This window comes from Stegostoma tigrinum, chromosome 2, assembly GCF_030684315.1.
Source record: "Stegostoma tigrinum isolate sSteTig4 chromosome 2, sSteTig4.hap1, whole genome shotgun sequence".
Classification (NCBI taxonomy): domain Eukaryota; kingdom Metazoa; phylum Chordata; class Chondrichthyes; order Orectolobiformes; family Stegostomatidae; genus Stegostoma; species Stegostoma tigrinum.
Genome location: NC_081355.1, coordinates 13,101,366 through 13,116,051, shown reverse-complemented (window position 1 = coordinate 13,116,051; position 14,686 = coordinate 13,101,366). Strand labels below are relative to the sequence as shown.

At 40.4% G+C, this 14,686-nt stretch overlaps 1 protein-coding gene across 3 annotated transcripts in view; it reads right to left on the bottom strand.

The window, feature by feature from the left end:
* Positions 1-9,298: 9,298 nt before the first annotated feature.
* Positions 9,299-14,686, bottom strand: part of lztfl1 (leucine zipper transcription factor-like 1) — a 41,147-nt gene continuing 35,759 nt past the window's right edge. For all 3 annotated transcript variants that reach the window (XM_048559187.2, XM_048559192.2, XM_048559199.2), the window contains 2 exons: positions 12,139-12,242; positions 9,299-9,470 (listed from right to left, as the gene is read on the bottom strand). In XM_048559187.2, the coding sequence (XP_048415144.1) occupies positions 9,452-9,470; positions 12,139-12,242 (123 nt within the window). In that variant the 3' untranslated portion in view covers positions 9,299-9,451. The remainder of the gene's footprint in view (positions 9,471-12,138; positions 12,243-14,686) is intronic.

Sequence of the window (14,686 nt, the reverse complement as noted above, 5' to 3'; positions counted from 1 at the left end):
GACCAGAATTGCATGCAGTAGTCCATCTTTTAGAACAAAAGTCTTACTGTGACTTGGCTATGTGTGGCAAGTTAGCTTAGTTGGCTTGAAGGCTGCTTTATGAAGCAGACTAACACCAATAGCATGGGTTCAATTCCAACACTGGCTGAGGTTACCATAAAAGACTCTCCTTTTTCAACCTCTCCCCTTGTCTGAGGTGTGGTGAACTTCACGTTAAACCCCCATCAGACACCTCTCCTACTGATGACAGAGCTGCACTACTGTCCAATAGGGCTATGGTGATTTTAAGAGTTACTAACTCTACAAAAGCCGAACAAAATTCAAAGACATCTTGTACGTGCCCATAAGGAAAATTGCATTTTAAAAAATTAACCTATTTTTCCTAATCAACCTATTATAGAACATAGAACATAGAACAGTACAGCACAGTACAGGTCCTTCGGCCCACAATGTTGTGCTGACCTATTATCCTATTAAGATCAATCTACCCTGCATACCCGACATCTTACTATCCTCCATGTGCCTATCCAAGAGTTGCTTAAAAGTCTCTAAATTATTTGACTCCACTACCGTTGACGGCAGCACATTCCACGCCCCCAACATGCTGTGTGTGAAGAACCTACCTCTGACATTTGCCCTATACCTTAAAATTATGCCACCTCATAATAGTCATTTCTGCTCTGGGAGAAAGTCTCTGACTATCCACCCTATCTAAGCCTCTCACCATCTTGTAAACCCCTATGAAGTCACCTCTCATCCTTCTTTGCTCCAATGCAAAAACCCCTAGTTGAGGTTCAGAGATGTTATTACACAGCTGTGGAGCAGGTGGAAATTGAATGCAGGTCTCTCTGGTCCATGAACAGGGAGACTACCATTCTCCAAGAGGGCCCATGCATTGTTGTTATTAGATTGTACATTCGAGTATTTGGGTAAATCCAATTTATCTCTAGTTAGTACTGACAGGTAGCAAAAGGCACTACCTTCACTTAAAATTACAGAATGCTTAAATGGAGAAAAGAGCTAACCTATGTGAATCTTAGAAACGAACATTTTGCATGATTAACTTGAGGCTGTGACAAAAATAAAGGTTGCCACAAATCAGAAGATGCATCAGAAAGAACAGCACTATGGTGAGTTTAACTTGAGGAGTCACCACATCTCAGGCAAGAGGAAAGGTTGACAAAGTGGGATGTTCATGGTAACCTCAGGAAAATGCAGTGGATGTGTTCTCTATGAGCTTTCAGGTAAGCTGTTACTAAAGTACCATGTATGCTATTATGAGTGGCTTAAAGAATTCAGAATTCCAGGGAGGTTAGCAAATTAGATCTAAAGCTGTTGGTACTGGCCTAAACAGAGATGAAGCCTGTTGGGATCTGATGACCCCATTCTTAAGGGGTACAAGTAAATCTAGGTTGTAAATTTTTATTGAAACTTGTCCACTTTTTATTCATTTCACATTATATTCACTGTAGGTTATCAATGTCGAGACTCTATTTTATTCTAACATTGTGCCAAATTGGAGCCCTTGCATATTCTTTGTTTTAGAATGACCCACATGTATTAAGGTTTAAAACATATTTCTAGCTGGCAGTTAATTATATGATTGACCATATAAGTTTTAATTGAAGAAACATTAAAAGTAACCAATTAGTATTAAAGCTGGGTTACAGTTTAAAGTGTGCAGTTTGAAAACACTCATTTGCTGCTGTGAAGATGTTTTTTGAAAGAGCACCAAGCCAAATATAACACACAAAGCTTTATTCTAGCCCTGAACATCTCAGTGATGAAACAAAACAGTAAGCCGGGTGGCACGGTGGCTCAAGTGGTTAGCACTGCAGCCTCACAACACCGGGGACCCAGGTTTGATTCCAGCCTCGGGTAACTGTCTGTGCGGAGTTTGCACATTCTCCTTGTGTCTGTGTGGGTTTCCTCCGGGTGCTCCGGTTTCCTCCCACAGTCCAAAGGTGTGCAGGCTAGGTGGATCGGCTATGCTAAATTGCCCTAGTGTTCAGGGGTGTGTGGGTTATAGGGGGATAGGTCTGGGTGGGATGCTTCAAGGGGCGGTGTGGACTTGTTGGGCCGAAGGGCCTGTTTCCACACTGTCGGGACTCTAATCTAAAACAACTGTAAACCGTTACAAGTAGGTGTTTGGTGGAGCAGAACTCGAATACTACTGAAATAAAGACACATTTTATCAAAACTTTTTGTTTTATACTCATCAGGGCAGTTCACAAGAGTGCTGACTGATTGGCAAGTTCAGTAATTGGCAATGCCTCAGAGTCCCTCATCATTCAATGGCTGGGAAGATTCCGCTCAAAGTCTTTATGCCCTTGGTTAAATGGAAAAACACATTTACAATTCTAGTAATCCTTTAAGCAATGTGACAAAAATAACAAGTTTACATTTTTATTTATTTCCAGACATGATTGTAGCTAGTAATGCCAGTGTTTATCGTCCATCAGTAATTACACTTGAGAAGATGGAGTTAAAAACAGTAGCTGTTTCATAATTATAAACAAAATAGTGAGTTCCTGCTTCACATTGTCCCATCAAACTGTTTTACTTAAATGTGTGTTTTTCAGGAACTCAGCCACAACTTTTAAGCGAGGACTCATAATTTTTAAGTTAAAGGCAACAGCACCTCCTAATGTAGTAAACTGTCACTGTGATCCAATTATTTATCAGACTGCTTGCTTGCAAAATTATGTTCAGTGTCTACAGTGTCTCTTCTAGCACTGAACAGAATTAACTTATTGTGATCAAAACCCTGGACAGATCTCAGTAACGTAAAAAGACTTCAATCAGACTTCAACTTGCTGACATGGGTTATATGGGGAGGTGTCACCAATACTGCCTGAAGCTGTGCAACACCAGAAATATAAGAAAATAAAAAGGTAAGGCTTGCCTTTATGTGTAGCTTTCCAGCCAATGATGTACTTATGAACTGTAGCCATTGTCGTAATGTGGAAACCTGACAGGCAATTCCATCAAAGAAAGCTATCACATTCAAAAATATGTTGTAATTTTGATTGAAAGATAAACCCTGGCCGTAACTTGGAGGGAGATGACACTGGTATTCCTTTTCAAACTGGTGTGTCATAAGATTTTTTGCATGCACCTAAGAAGGCAAAGAGGGACTCAATTTAACGTCTTACACGAAAGGTGCTTCAGATAGTGCAGCACTCCCTCAGTGTGGCACCAAATAATTATTTGATGCATAAAGCAGAACTTCATTTGGTGGCAAATTTCAATGCTACCTAAAGATTTAGGCCACCCAATTATTCCCTGATGAAGCTGAAGTGCATTCAGGTAACCAAAGATAAAAAGAAATATGCCAACAGAAAATCCCTCTCCTGAGTCACAAACTCAGGATTTTGAAGATCACTTTCAAAAATCAACCCAATAGCAACAATGAAGTATTGTGCATCTCAGAGGGAGAAGAGGGATGGTAATCTTAGCAATCACTTCAAGACAGAAATAAACCGTTCTTTGAAATTGAGTGAAGCTTTGAAAGTTACCAGTGCTGAAAGTTACCATACCTGACCACCACTAAATTATATCTGTTGAAGCCCCCAGCTCATTTGACCCTCTCAATTCAGTTCTGGTTCTCTGTTTCGACATTGGGATAGTACTAGGTCCTGCACTGACAGATTTGTCAAGCTAGCAATTTAAGATTTAAATTAATCCAGCTACACGCTCAGTTTTTGGACATTCTGCCATAGTTGCAGTATTTTTGTTTGGTGTTTGCATCTTGGTAACTAAAATTTGTAATATCTGAAAGATGAGCTTGAATAAAATAAAAAAGCAAGAGTTATATTTTCCAATTACATTAAGCTTATTCACTCATTTGTTTTTATGTCCTTACCTGGCAGTTGTGGAGGCTAGGATAAAGTCATGGATAAACCACACTACAAACTTCAGTACATAACTTGATACTTTAATGCCAGAACACTGCACAGTTGTAGGTGATGTCTTTCAAGAGAGACCCTAAAGATCATGAGGCACCATTGGAGCACACAGTTCTTTTTCTGAGATAGTTAGAACTGCCAATCTGGAGTCAGAGATAACACAGTGTGGAGCTGGAGGAACACAGCAGGCCAGGCAGCATTAGAGGAGCCAGAAAGTTGACGTTTCTGATTGGGACCATTCTTCAGAAATTGGGGAGGGGGAAGGGAGCTCTGAAATAAATATAGAGAGGAGGGGTGGGGCTGGGGAAGGTAGGTGAGATGGTGATAACTGAGTGCAGGTAGGGAGTGGTGGAGATTGGTTAGTGAGGTGGGAGGAGCAGATAGGTGGGAAGAGACCGGACAGGTTGTGTCAGGTCAAGGACGCGGCGACGAGAGGGAGGATAGGACATGGGATGAGGCTGGAGGTGGGGAGATTTTGAAACTGGTAATCATTGGGTTGTAGGCTCCTGAGGTGGAATGTGAGGTGCTACTCCTCTGGTTTCCGGGCAGCATCATTATGACACTGGAGGAGGCTCAGGATGGACATGCCGCCCAGGGAGTGGAGGGGGAGTTAAACTGGTTTGCGACTGGAAGGTTTTGTCATTTGTTGTGAACAGAGCTCAACTGCTTTACAAAACGGCCTCCGAACCTCCACTTGGTCTCACCGATGTAGAGGAGGCCACATCGGGAGCAGTGGATGTAATAGACCACATTGATGGTGTGCAGGTAAACCTTTATCTGATGTGAAAACTTTTTTTTAGTTCCTTGGATGGAGGTGAGGAGGGAGGTGTAGGGGCAGGTGTAGCGCTTCCTGCAGTTGCAGGGAAAGGTGCCGGAGTTGGTGAGGCTATTGGGGAAATGTGAAGTGGATGAGGGAGTCACAGAGAGAGCAGTCCCTGTGAAAGGCAGATAAGGGTGGGGAGGGAAATATATCTTTGGTTGTGGGGTTGGATTGCAGGTGGCAGAAGTGGTGGAGAATGAAACTGTGAATACGGATGTTAGCGGGATGATGTGAGGACGAGGGGATTCCATCTTTGTTTTTGTTGAGGGGAGGGGACGTGAGGGTAGAGGTGTGGGAAATGCAAGAGATGCAGTCGAGGGCATTTTTTACCACAGAAAGGGGGGGGGGAATGTTGCAGTCCTTGAAATAAGAGGACATCTGGGATGTTAGGGTGTAGAATGCCCCATCTTGGGAGCAGATGCAGTGAAGGCAGAGGAATTGGGAGTAGGAGGCTGCATTCTTGCAGCAAGGCGGGTGAGAGGTGTAGTGTAGGTAGCTGAGGGAGTCGGTGGGCTTGAAATAGATATCGATATCAGTTTTGAGGTGGCCACCAGAGATGGAGACAGAGGTGTTCTGGAAGGCGAGAGAGGTATCAAACATGGTCCAAGTGAACCCGAGATTGGGATGAAAGGTGTTAATAAAGTTGATGAACTGTTCAAGCTCCTTGTGGGAGCACAAGGCAGTGCTGATACAGTCATCAGTATAGCAGAAGAGGTGGGGGATAGTGCCAGTGTAGCTGCGGAAGAGGGACTGTTCCACATATCCTACAGAGGCATGCATAGCTTGGTCCCATGTGGATTCCCATGGCCACACCCCCAATCTGTAGGAGGTGGGAGGAGTTGAAGGAGAACTTGTTAAGGGTAGGGATTAGTTCAGGTAAGTTTTCTCTCTGTCTTGGTTATCACTTATCTCTCAACTAATCTCAGTAAAACAGATTACACGATCATTGCCTTTTGCTGTACACAGACCAGTTGCTACATTTCCTACATTACAACAGTGACTGTATTCCAGGGAGGTGTAGCTGAATTAGTAATCCAGAACCCCAGGTTAACATTTTAGGTACATGGGTTTGAATCCTATCAAGGTAGATGGTAATATTTTGTTTTAGTAAAAACCTGGAATGAAAGCTAGCCTAATAGCATAACCAGTTAATTCTCATCAAACCCATCTGGACCTCTGCTTGCCCTTAGGGAAGGAGATAAAGCGTAAGTATAAAGGACTCTAATTTATCTGACTGATAAACTCAAGGTAAAAGACTCACCAAATTTCTGTACTTTATCAGAAAATAACTTATGAACACATTGCCTTTATCCAATAACAGCTAGAAAATATGAATTGCTAACTTATAAGTTTGAAACTTAAAGTTTATCTCTTCTTAAATTACCCCTCTCACGTACAGACAGACGCACAGACCTGAAAACAGGACATGGATGTTAAGGGTGGAAAAGGGAAACACGATTTAATAACACCAGTCTCAACTATATGATTCAATGAGTTGGTTTTTTTCTTCCCCCCACCCCCCACTTCTTCCTTTCAGTTGTTTTTAGTCTTTGCTGTTGTTTGGACACTAATGATCTTAGTTCATTAGTTAAGAATTGATCCTTTCACTGTCTTTGATTCATCTTTCAACCAGGAATTCGTAGGGAAAGTGGGGTGAAAGCCAGTTAGCTGTTACTGGAGACATTCTGATACCTCTACACAGTAAAGTGGAGGGGGAGGTAGACAGTGAGGGAATGAGTCGTTCTCCATAGTTTAGGTGTTTCTCTTATGTGCTAACCCCACACAGACATGGTCATTTAGTCAGCAGCCAATCATATATCATTTTTGCCACGCGATGGTCTCCTAGTTCCCCATTGGCTCCATTTCATCTGCTTTTGTGCTCACTGTTCTGGGATTTAAACAATGTTATATACAACTCTCACTTTACTCCAGTAAACGTGATTTTAAACACGATCATTATGTAGCCTTCTCTTTGTATAATTTCCTTTGTTTAAAAAAGTATCTTTTTTTTAAGCCGACAGTCCAAAATTAAAAAGAAATAAAAAGATGTAGTGTTTACACACTCCACCCTTAGGAAAATACCATTTCAAAACGCCTTTCATCTCAAGGTCTGACACACAGGCCCATTCATTTTCATTGACCCCAAAACAAGTCCTATAGAATATTTTAACACCTCTTAAATCCTTAATCTTAGTTCGTAATTTTATATATGAGATAAGATGTCAACAATCATTTTTCATATTGCTGGTAAAAACAATCTTTATATCAACTGGTTGAATCAGTAGACTCTACTTGAACAATGTTGTATTTTGGGTGTGGAATTTTTCCAACAAAAAACATTTCCCAGTCACCAAAAGTTTCAATAGCTCTGCATACAATCTCTTATTCTAAATAAATAATTAAAATTAATAAGGGTTAATCTCAGATAATACTTAAAATCTATACCCAAATCTTCACTTGAAACAGGTAAAAAAGATCAACTTAATTTTGTTCCATACTGAATTCCCCTGCTTCAGTGCCTAAAATTACATTGATTGAATCAGGCTTCCAAGTCAATGCTCTTGGATTCAAGTTGTTGGATTCTTCCTATGCTTCCCCTAGCATTCCTGTTTCAGTAAAGTCATCCTCCAGGTAAGACTGAAGCTTTTTTTTTTGAGCTTTTGCTTTGCAGGCTGGGTGGTTTTCTATTGCAGTGATCCCACAAAAGCTATGATCACCTAGTTAGGACCCAAAGTGTTGCTGTCAAGCAATTGCCCCCTAGTTCAGAACCTATCAGTTCAGCATATTTACTTGTGCTCACCCTGTTTCGGGAAAAGTGTAGTATTATATACAACTTTATGTGCTCCATAAACATGATTCTTGTACAATCACCTTTCTTTTAATTTAAATCAGCATCTTTTTCTTTTTAAATGCATGGTCTAAAAAGAAAGGAAATAAAAAGATGCAATCTTTACAATAGGCAGGGAAAGCTTTCAAAATTAGTTATTTTAAGCATCTGTATTTTGCAGAATTATTATTTTTGTCATTGTTTTTGTGCAGCAACACACAACATCCATTATTTGAAATACAATAAAATCATTGTACAAAGAAAAGGTTCTCAGTTGTAGTTACATTTATTTGAAATTAATTTTAAAAAGTGCCTTCCTGGTCAGCAGCTTCTATGACTCTGGTTAGGCCAAAACTATTTTCTGTGTCAGGAATTGTTTTCCTGGTAAGTATCTTTCCTCAATCTCTGTGGAAGTGTGTTAAATGTCTTATAAACTACTTTTGGCAAACGATGTAAACTTGCATTTTTCAAGCAATAGAGGCTCTTCTCTGCACATAGGGTCTGTTTCCATGCTGTATGACTCTTCAGTCCAACCAGTCCATGCTGACAATAATTCCAAATTAAACTAGTCCCACCTGCCTACTCCTGGCCCATATCCCTCCAAACCTTTCCTGTTCTTCATGTACTTATCCAATTGTCTTTTAATTGTAATTGTGCCCACATCCACCATGTTCCCTCAGGAAGTTCACTCCACATGCAAACCACCCTCTGTGTAAAAAATCTGCCCCCATATCTTTTCTAAAATCTCTCTCTCATCTTAAAACTATACAACAGAAATCTGCATTTAAAGGACTAATTTTCCACTTCTTTGTTCTTGCATATATCAGGAACCATCTGTGATTATCTGTACATTAATGTTAAACTACAGTACCGCAGATAAGAAATGCACAATTTCCACAAGTGTATTCTCAAATTGCAGACAGAAAATTTACACTTAAAATGTTATGGTGCTAATGGTGCAAAAAGGACGGTATCTAATATTGCATTTCCTTGTCTTTTTCTGCACTATACACCTACGAGGACAGGTGTTTAGAAGTTTTGATGCCATTCTTGTACTCCCCCCAAAACCTATCAGATCTCATAGCTCAGTACTACAGATATGTACTCCCAAAACCCAGCCCTCTGTCATTCTGGATAACCTTGGCAGACTGCCAGGCTGTGTTCTAAAATTCCTAGGTGAAAATGACCTGAATAACAGTGACTACACTTCAAAAAACTCATTTGATGTTAAGTATGTTAAAATGACCCTGTGGATGCAATGAGATGCAAAATAAATGTCATATTTCTCCTTCTCACAAGCATTTAATGTATATAACGAGCTTACATTTGATGGTCTAATTTATTTAGTTTTAGTTTAATTTTTGTGTTGACAAAAGCTGTCCATATGATCCATGGCAACAGTGAAGTGATCACAATGATTAAATGGTTATTAACAATAAACAGAGAATACTGGAGAAACTCAACATGCCTGGCAACATCTCAAAGAGAGAAACCGAGTTAAATCTTCAGTTCTGGAGAGTCATACCAGACTCGAAACATTAACTTTGTCTTTCTCTCCACAGTGGTTGCCAGATCTGCTGAGTTTCTCCACTATTCTGTGTTTGTTTCAGATGTCCCACATCTGCAGTATTTTGTTTTTATTCGAGAGATTAATGATTATTGGTTGTGGAATCAATACTGCCAATTTAAAAATCATGGTAACAAGTGTAAGGAAAGACAAGTAAACTAAATGAACAGAACATATTTTACAGGAATGCAATATAATTTTAATGCAGGTAAAATGTTAAAATAGACTTCTAAATATGATAACATAGTTCCCAAGTGAGGAGAAAATAAAGAAAGTAGTGAGTCCATTCCGAAATTCTGAAGCCATTTGATGAGATCCAAATCATGTCCTCAGTCTGCTGCTTCATACCTAAAAACATTAAACGAGAGTCAATCTCAGCCTTCAGGGAAAAAAGATAGAGGTAATTTAATTGAGAACAGTTACTTCTCAAATATTTCAGTTCATTTTTAAATTCTTGAAAGAAATATTTGAAGATCTTCAGGCATAAAACTTAGAAGGCATCTAATATGGCCATTAGATATTGAAGCAGAATCAGGTCATTTGGCCTATCAAGTCTGCTTCACCATTTGATCATCAGTGATATGTTTCTCAATCCCATTCTCCTGCCTTTTCTCCCCAGTTACTGATCCCTTTTCTAATCAAGAACATATCTATCTCCCAGCTTAAACACGCACAATGCCTAGGCCTCCACAGCCTTCTGCAATGAGTTCCACAGATTCACCACCCTCTGTGGACTCTATGACCCTATTGTTTAAGTTTCAATGTGATTCTTTACGACACCAACCCCCACAATCCTTCCAAACTCCCTTTGAGTACAGATCCAGAGTCCTCACTGCTCCTCATATGTCAAGCCTTTCATCCCTGGCATCCCTGAGCTGGCATTGCCCTCCAATGCTAGCTCATCCTTGCTCAAAACTGTACACAATATTCCAAATGCAGTCTGACCAGAATCTTAGACAGCGTCAGCAGTACATCTCTGTTCTTTGTATTCTAGTCCTCTTGAAATGAATGCTAACACTGCACTTGCCTTCCTTACTGCCAAATGACATGCATGTTAAGAGAAATCTGAATGAAAACTCTAAAGTTCCTGTGTGCTTGAGATTTTTGAAGCCTTTCCCCAGTTACAAAATAGTTTATGCCACTATTCTTCCTCCCAAAGTATATGACCTCACACTTTCCCATACTGTATTCCAACTGCCACCTCTTTGCCCACTCTCCTTGCCTATCCAAGTCCTTCTACAGATCGTTTACTTCCTCAACACTACCTGTCCCTCCACACATGTTCGTGTTATCTGCAAAACTAGCAACAATGCCCTCAGTTCCTTTGCCCAGATTGTTAATATATAACATAATCATTTGTGGTGCCAACACTGAACCCTGCAGAGCCCCACTAGTCACCGGCTGCCATCCTGAAAAAGACCCCTTTATCCCTACTCTCTGCCTTTTGCCAGTTAGCCAATCCTCTATTCATATTGAATAAGGTTGAATTTTACCAAAAATCAGCTGAAAGTTACAAGGAATTTTTTGGAGAGTTCCTTTCCATCAGCTCTACTGAATTATCTGATGGCCCACCTTATTATGTATGCACCATGCCACTATCAGTTTTGGTTACTTTGTCTTCCACTGGCCAGTGACAGAAGCACCAGAATGACCTTCTGAAACTCCTAATGTTTTATTTAAACCACAGCCATGCACCAGGTCAAGTACTGTCAGCCAGCAGCAGTCCTTTACAGTTCCTGTGCATGAAGGATTGCCCAAGAAATGGCAAATAGAAGTAGGCTATTAACCCTTCTTTGCCAACTGGGACCTGGAGGTCCTGGTGGTTGCAATGATGGAGATAAGGGACATCTTTCCTTAGGACCACTAGGGAGACCACATCCTGCCAATCAGATCCAAAGTTCCATCTGAGTCAGTGTGCTGTTCACAGTCTCGAGGTACACCCAGTTGTGCAGGAAGAAGGTCAAAGACATTGTATGGTCCATTAAGGTAAGTGCTACCTAACACTGCTAGTACACCTACCTTCGACCAAAGCACATGGTCTACCAATCTCACTATGCAATATCTTCCCGCACTTGCTCCCACCTTTCCAACATCCCCCCACGATTAATCCTGCATGCCTCTGCAATGCCTTACTCTCACTCAGGACACCTCAGCACCTTTCCCCACAAAGTGCAGCCACTTTAATCTCACTCAATCTCTCCCTTTGTCTCACTCCAGGAGAAATAATCCCACAACAGGGCAGAGAAAACCAAGACAGTGGTGAGGTGTGTGACATCCATCTCATCACCTATGAGGGTATAATCCTCACCTTGGTAGGACTGTAACCACTCGTGGCGATGTTGAAATTTCTATGTTCTGGCAACCAAGAAAGATCCATTATCAAATGCTGAGCTGCTCTCTCAACACCACTACTCCCAATGTATTCCTAATAATACACAATTCTACTCCCATTTCACGTGTTGTCTCATCTCTTGGGAGCACCAATGGCATCAGCACAGTCTCTGCCCTGAAAACAGCAGCCCGTGAGGACATCATCTCCTCTCTGAGGAAGAAGTGACAGTACTCTCACCGGAAACACTGACAAAGCTGGCTCCTGCATCTTCCACCAGTTCAGATACTGGCACCTTTGTTGATGATTAGCCCATTCTAGGCCATAGGATTTTCAGTCTAGTGTGGGTGTACCCAAGGTGCTTATAGTTATCAGATAGGTATGGGGAAAGGAAGATTTAAAGTAGAATGTTACCCAAAATTGTAACAGCTGAATAAAAGGCAAATTTAAGACCAAACTCAGACAACATTTCACTCAGAAAAAATGCTCATCATTTGTATTGGGTTTCTAGATAGAATGATGAAAGCAAATCCAAGAACTTTATTTTTTAAATTAGATGAAGAGGGAAGAACTGTTGCATATTTCTGCATGGAAGAATGAATAAAGACAGGTTAATTCACCGAGCAATGAAATCTAGATCGGATTCTCCAGCCTTGTAAATCCGGATTGACAGAAAGGGCAACTTACTTTGAAAGACGTTTCCGTAATTCCTTCACTTGCTCATTCTTTTTTGTTAATATTTCTTTCATGTTGCGATAAGCAGCTGTTTCCTGGAACTTTTTATCCAACTCCTGTAAAAATATTAATTATTTCATTTAATATTTCATAGCATGTAAAATGTCTGTTAATTAATATCCAAATCTGGGCAAGGCTTCCCTTTGAGTGAAACAGCAAATATAACTTATCTACATAAAACACTCAAATCGTTATGTTATTCGGGCAATTCCGGTTTCGCTTTTTGGTCTGAAACTTCCACTTGGGCAACTGGTAGCAGAACGGCTGCCCATTATAGAACCCAAGTTTCCATTCAGTTCATTGGAAAGGCAAACACCCCACCCTTCTTGCAAAAGCAGCTACAGTAATTTTAGACTTTGTTTACAACACCAACGCCTTATTATAGAAAGCATGCTATTCTGTTTGCAGCAGTATAGTTTACTTGTCCTGTTGCTGAGGGTGAAACTGAAATTGTTGCATCTTGAAGGATCTACAGAATTGCAGTGTTTTTAAAAAAAAACTTTTGCTGAACACCATTATATTGGAATTGTCGTGACTTATTTATGAATCTTAAATTTTGCTAAGAGCTTCAAGGTAGGGGTGATGCTGGACGTTACAAGGCACAAAAAAAGTGGAAGGTCTCTCCCAGTCCAGGCATACTGCAGGCCTGCTGAATCTCTTTTGATAATGTTCTCCTGTCCTGGACACAACTGCAATGCCTGTAGAAAGCCTGTAACAGCCAATTATCAGAATGTGAGGCCAAGGCATTGGGAAGCATGGGGACCTAGGAAGAGACTGCCAGGAGTTCTAGATTACTTTTTTTTAAAAACAGTACAACGTACATGTACATGCTTTATTACAGTTTTGGGTGTGTACTAATGACATTTTGGTACCCAAAAATAAGTTTTATCTATATTACAGGCATGCATAATAGAGCTGATTTTTCTCCTTTTTTAAAAACAAAAGAGATTGGTTCACCCTCCAGATTCTTAGATAAGTGTAATGCAGATTACAAAGAGAAAGGTGATGCCAAGTTTCCAGCTGCCCCCAATTAACTTCAATTTGAAAAATCACTCAGCTTTTCTCCAAAACTTGAACTAAATTTTTTCAAGATAATGAACTTTATTAAAGGGGCAGTGTCCTTACAGGAAGAAAATTAATATAATTACAATCCCGGTTGTTGCAAGAGTTGACAGATCTGCAATAGATGTCAGCAAAATCCAATGACAGATAGTAAAACCCGAGTCAGCCAAAGAAATTATAGTTTTGTATTTAGTAATGGGATTGACTAGAGTGTGATGATGTTCAAATTTGGCAAGATAGAGTTCATTGAATCAAAATACATAGCAACCCTTTGTTAAGGAGTTTGACAATGATGAGATTTGATAATGACAAGAGATTAAAAAAAAGTGTAGAGCTGAATGAACACAGTAGGCCAAGCAGCATCAAAGGAACAGGAAGGCTGACATTTCAGGCCTAGACCCTTTTGGACATGTGAATTGGACAGTGTGCTGAGGGTTCAAAAGGAGTTAGAATAAAACAAACACTGATGCATAAAGAGACAAGACTGCATCTTTGAACTTTTCTCCAAACTTCACTTACTCCCTCCAGATATAAGGTGTCATGATCTGTACTTAGCAGTATTCTTACTACAACTTTCTACCTATACAGTGAACATCTTTGCCAGGACTCAACTCTCCACAATAATGTTTTCCCAGTTGACAGTTTTATGGAAGAGCTCCTTCTTGCTCTTAATAATGAGTGAATTTCCATCAATTCTGCTTCACTTCATTTTCCTTTGCAGGCATAGTGAAATGTACATGCCATTCCTCTCTTTCTCCAGCTTCATGTGATTGATTATAGCAGGATCTCCAATACACTGGAAAAACCAAATACAATTTGGATAAACTCTTTGTGGAATACCTGTGTCACAAGTGTGACCATGATCTCCTCACACTTGCATTCCCTCAGCCCTTGACCACAAACTGTTCCAATGAAACTCAGAGATAATAGGAACTGCAGATGCTGGAGAATCCAAGATAATAAAATGTGAGGCTGGATGAACACAGCAGGCCAAGCAGCATCTCAGGAGCACAAAAGCTGACATTTCGGGCCTAGACCCTTCATCAGATGACGTCAGCTTTTGTGCTCCTGAGATGCTGCTTGGCCTGCTGTGTTCATCCAGCCTCACATTTTATTATCCAATGAAACTCAGCACTGGTTTGATGATATTTAGCCTTCTAACCTATATTACACAGCATCCTGGCATTAATATCAACTTCAGATCTTGACTACAGATTTCACTTTGTTTTTGGCATTAAGCGCTAGCACTGTGGGATGGGTGTGTCAGGATTTCAGAGGAGGGGAAAGAGAGCAGCAGGATACTTGTGGCTTCAGGGGAGAACCCTCAACTTCAACTGTACGTACGCAAAGCAATCTGCATCCTTAGATTCTGGTATGTTTTGTTTTGTCAGTTTTTCACACTTGGTTTAATTAATATCGCTGTTCCACCACCCAAGTT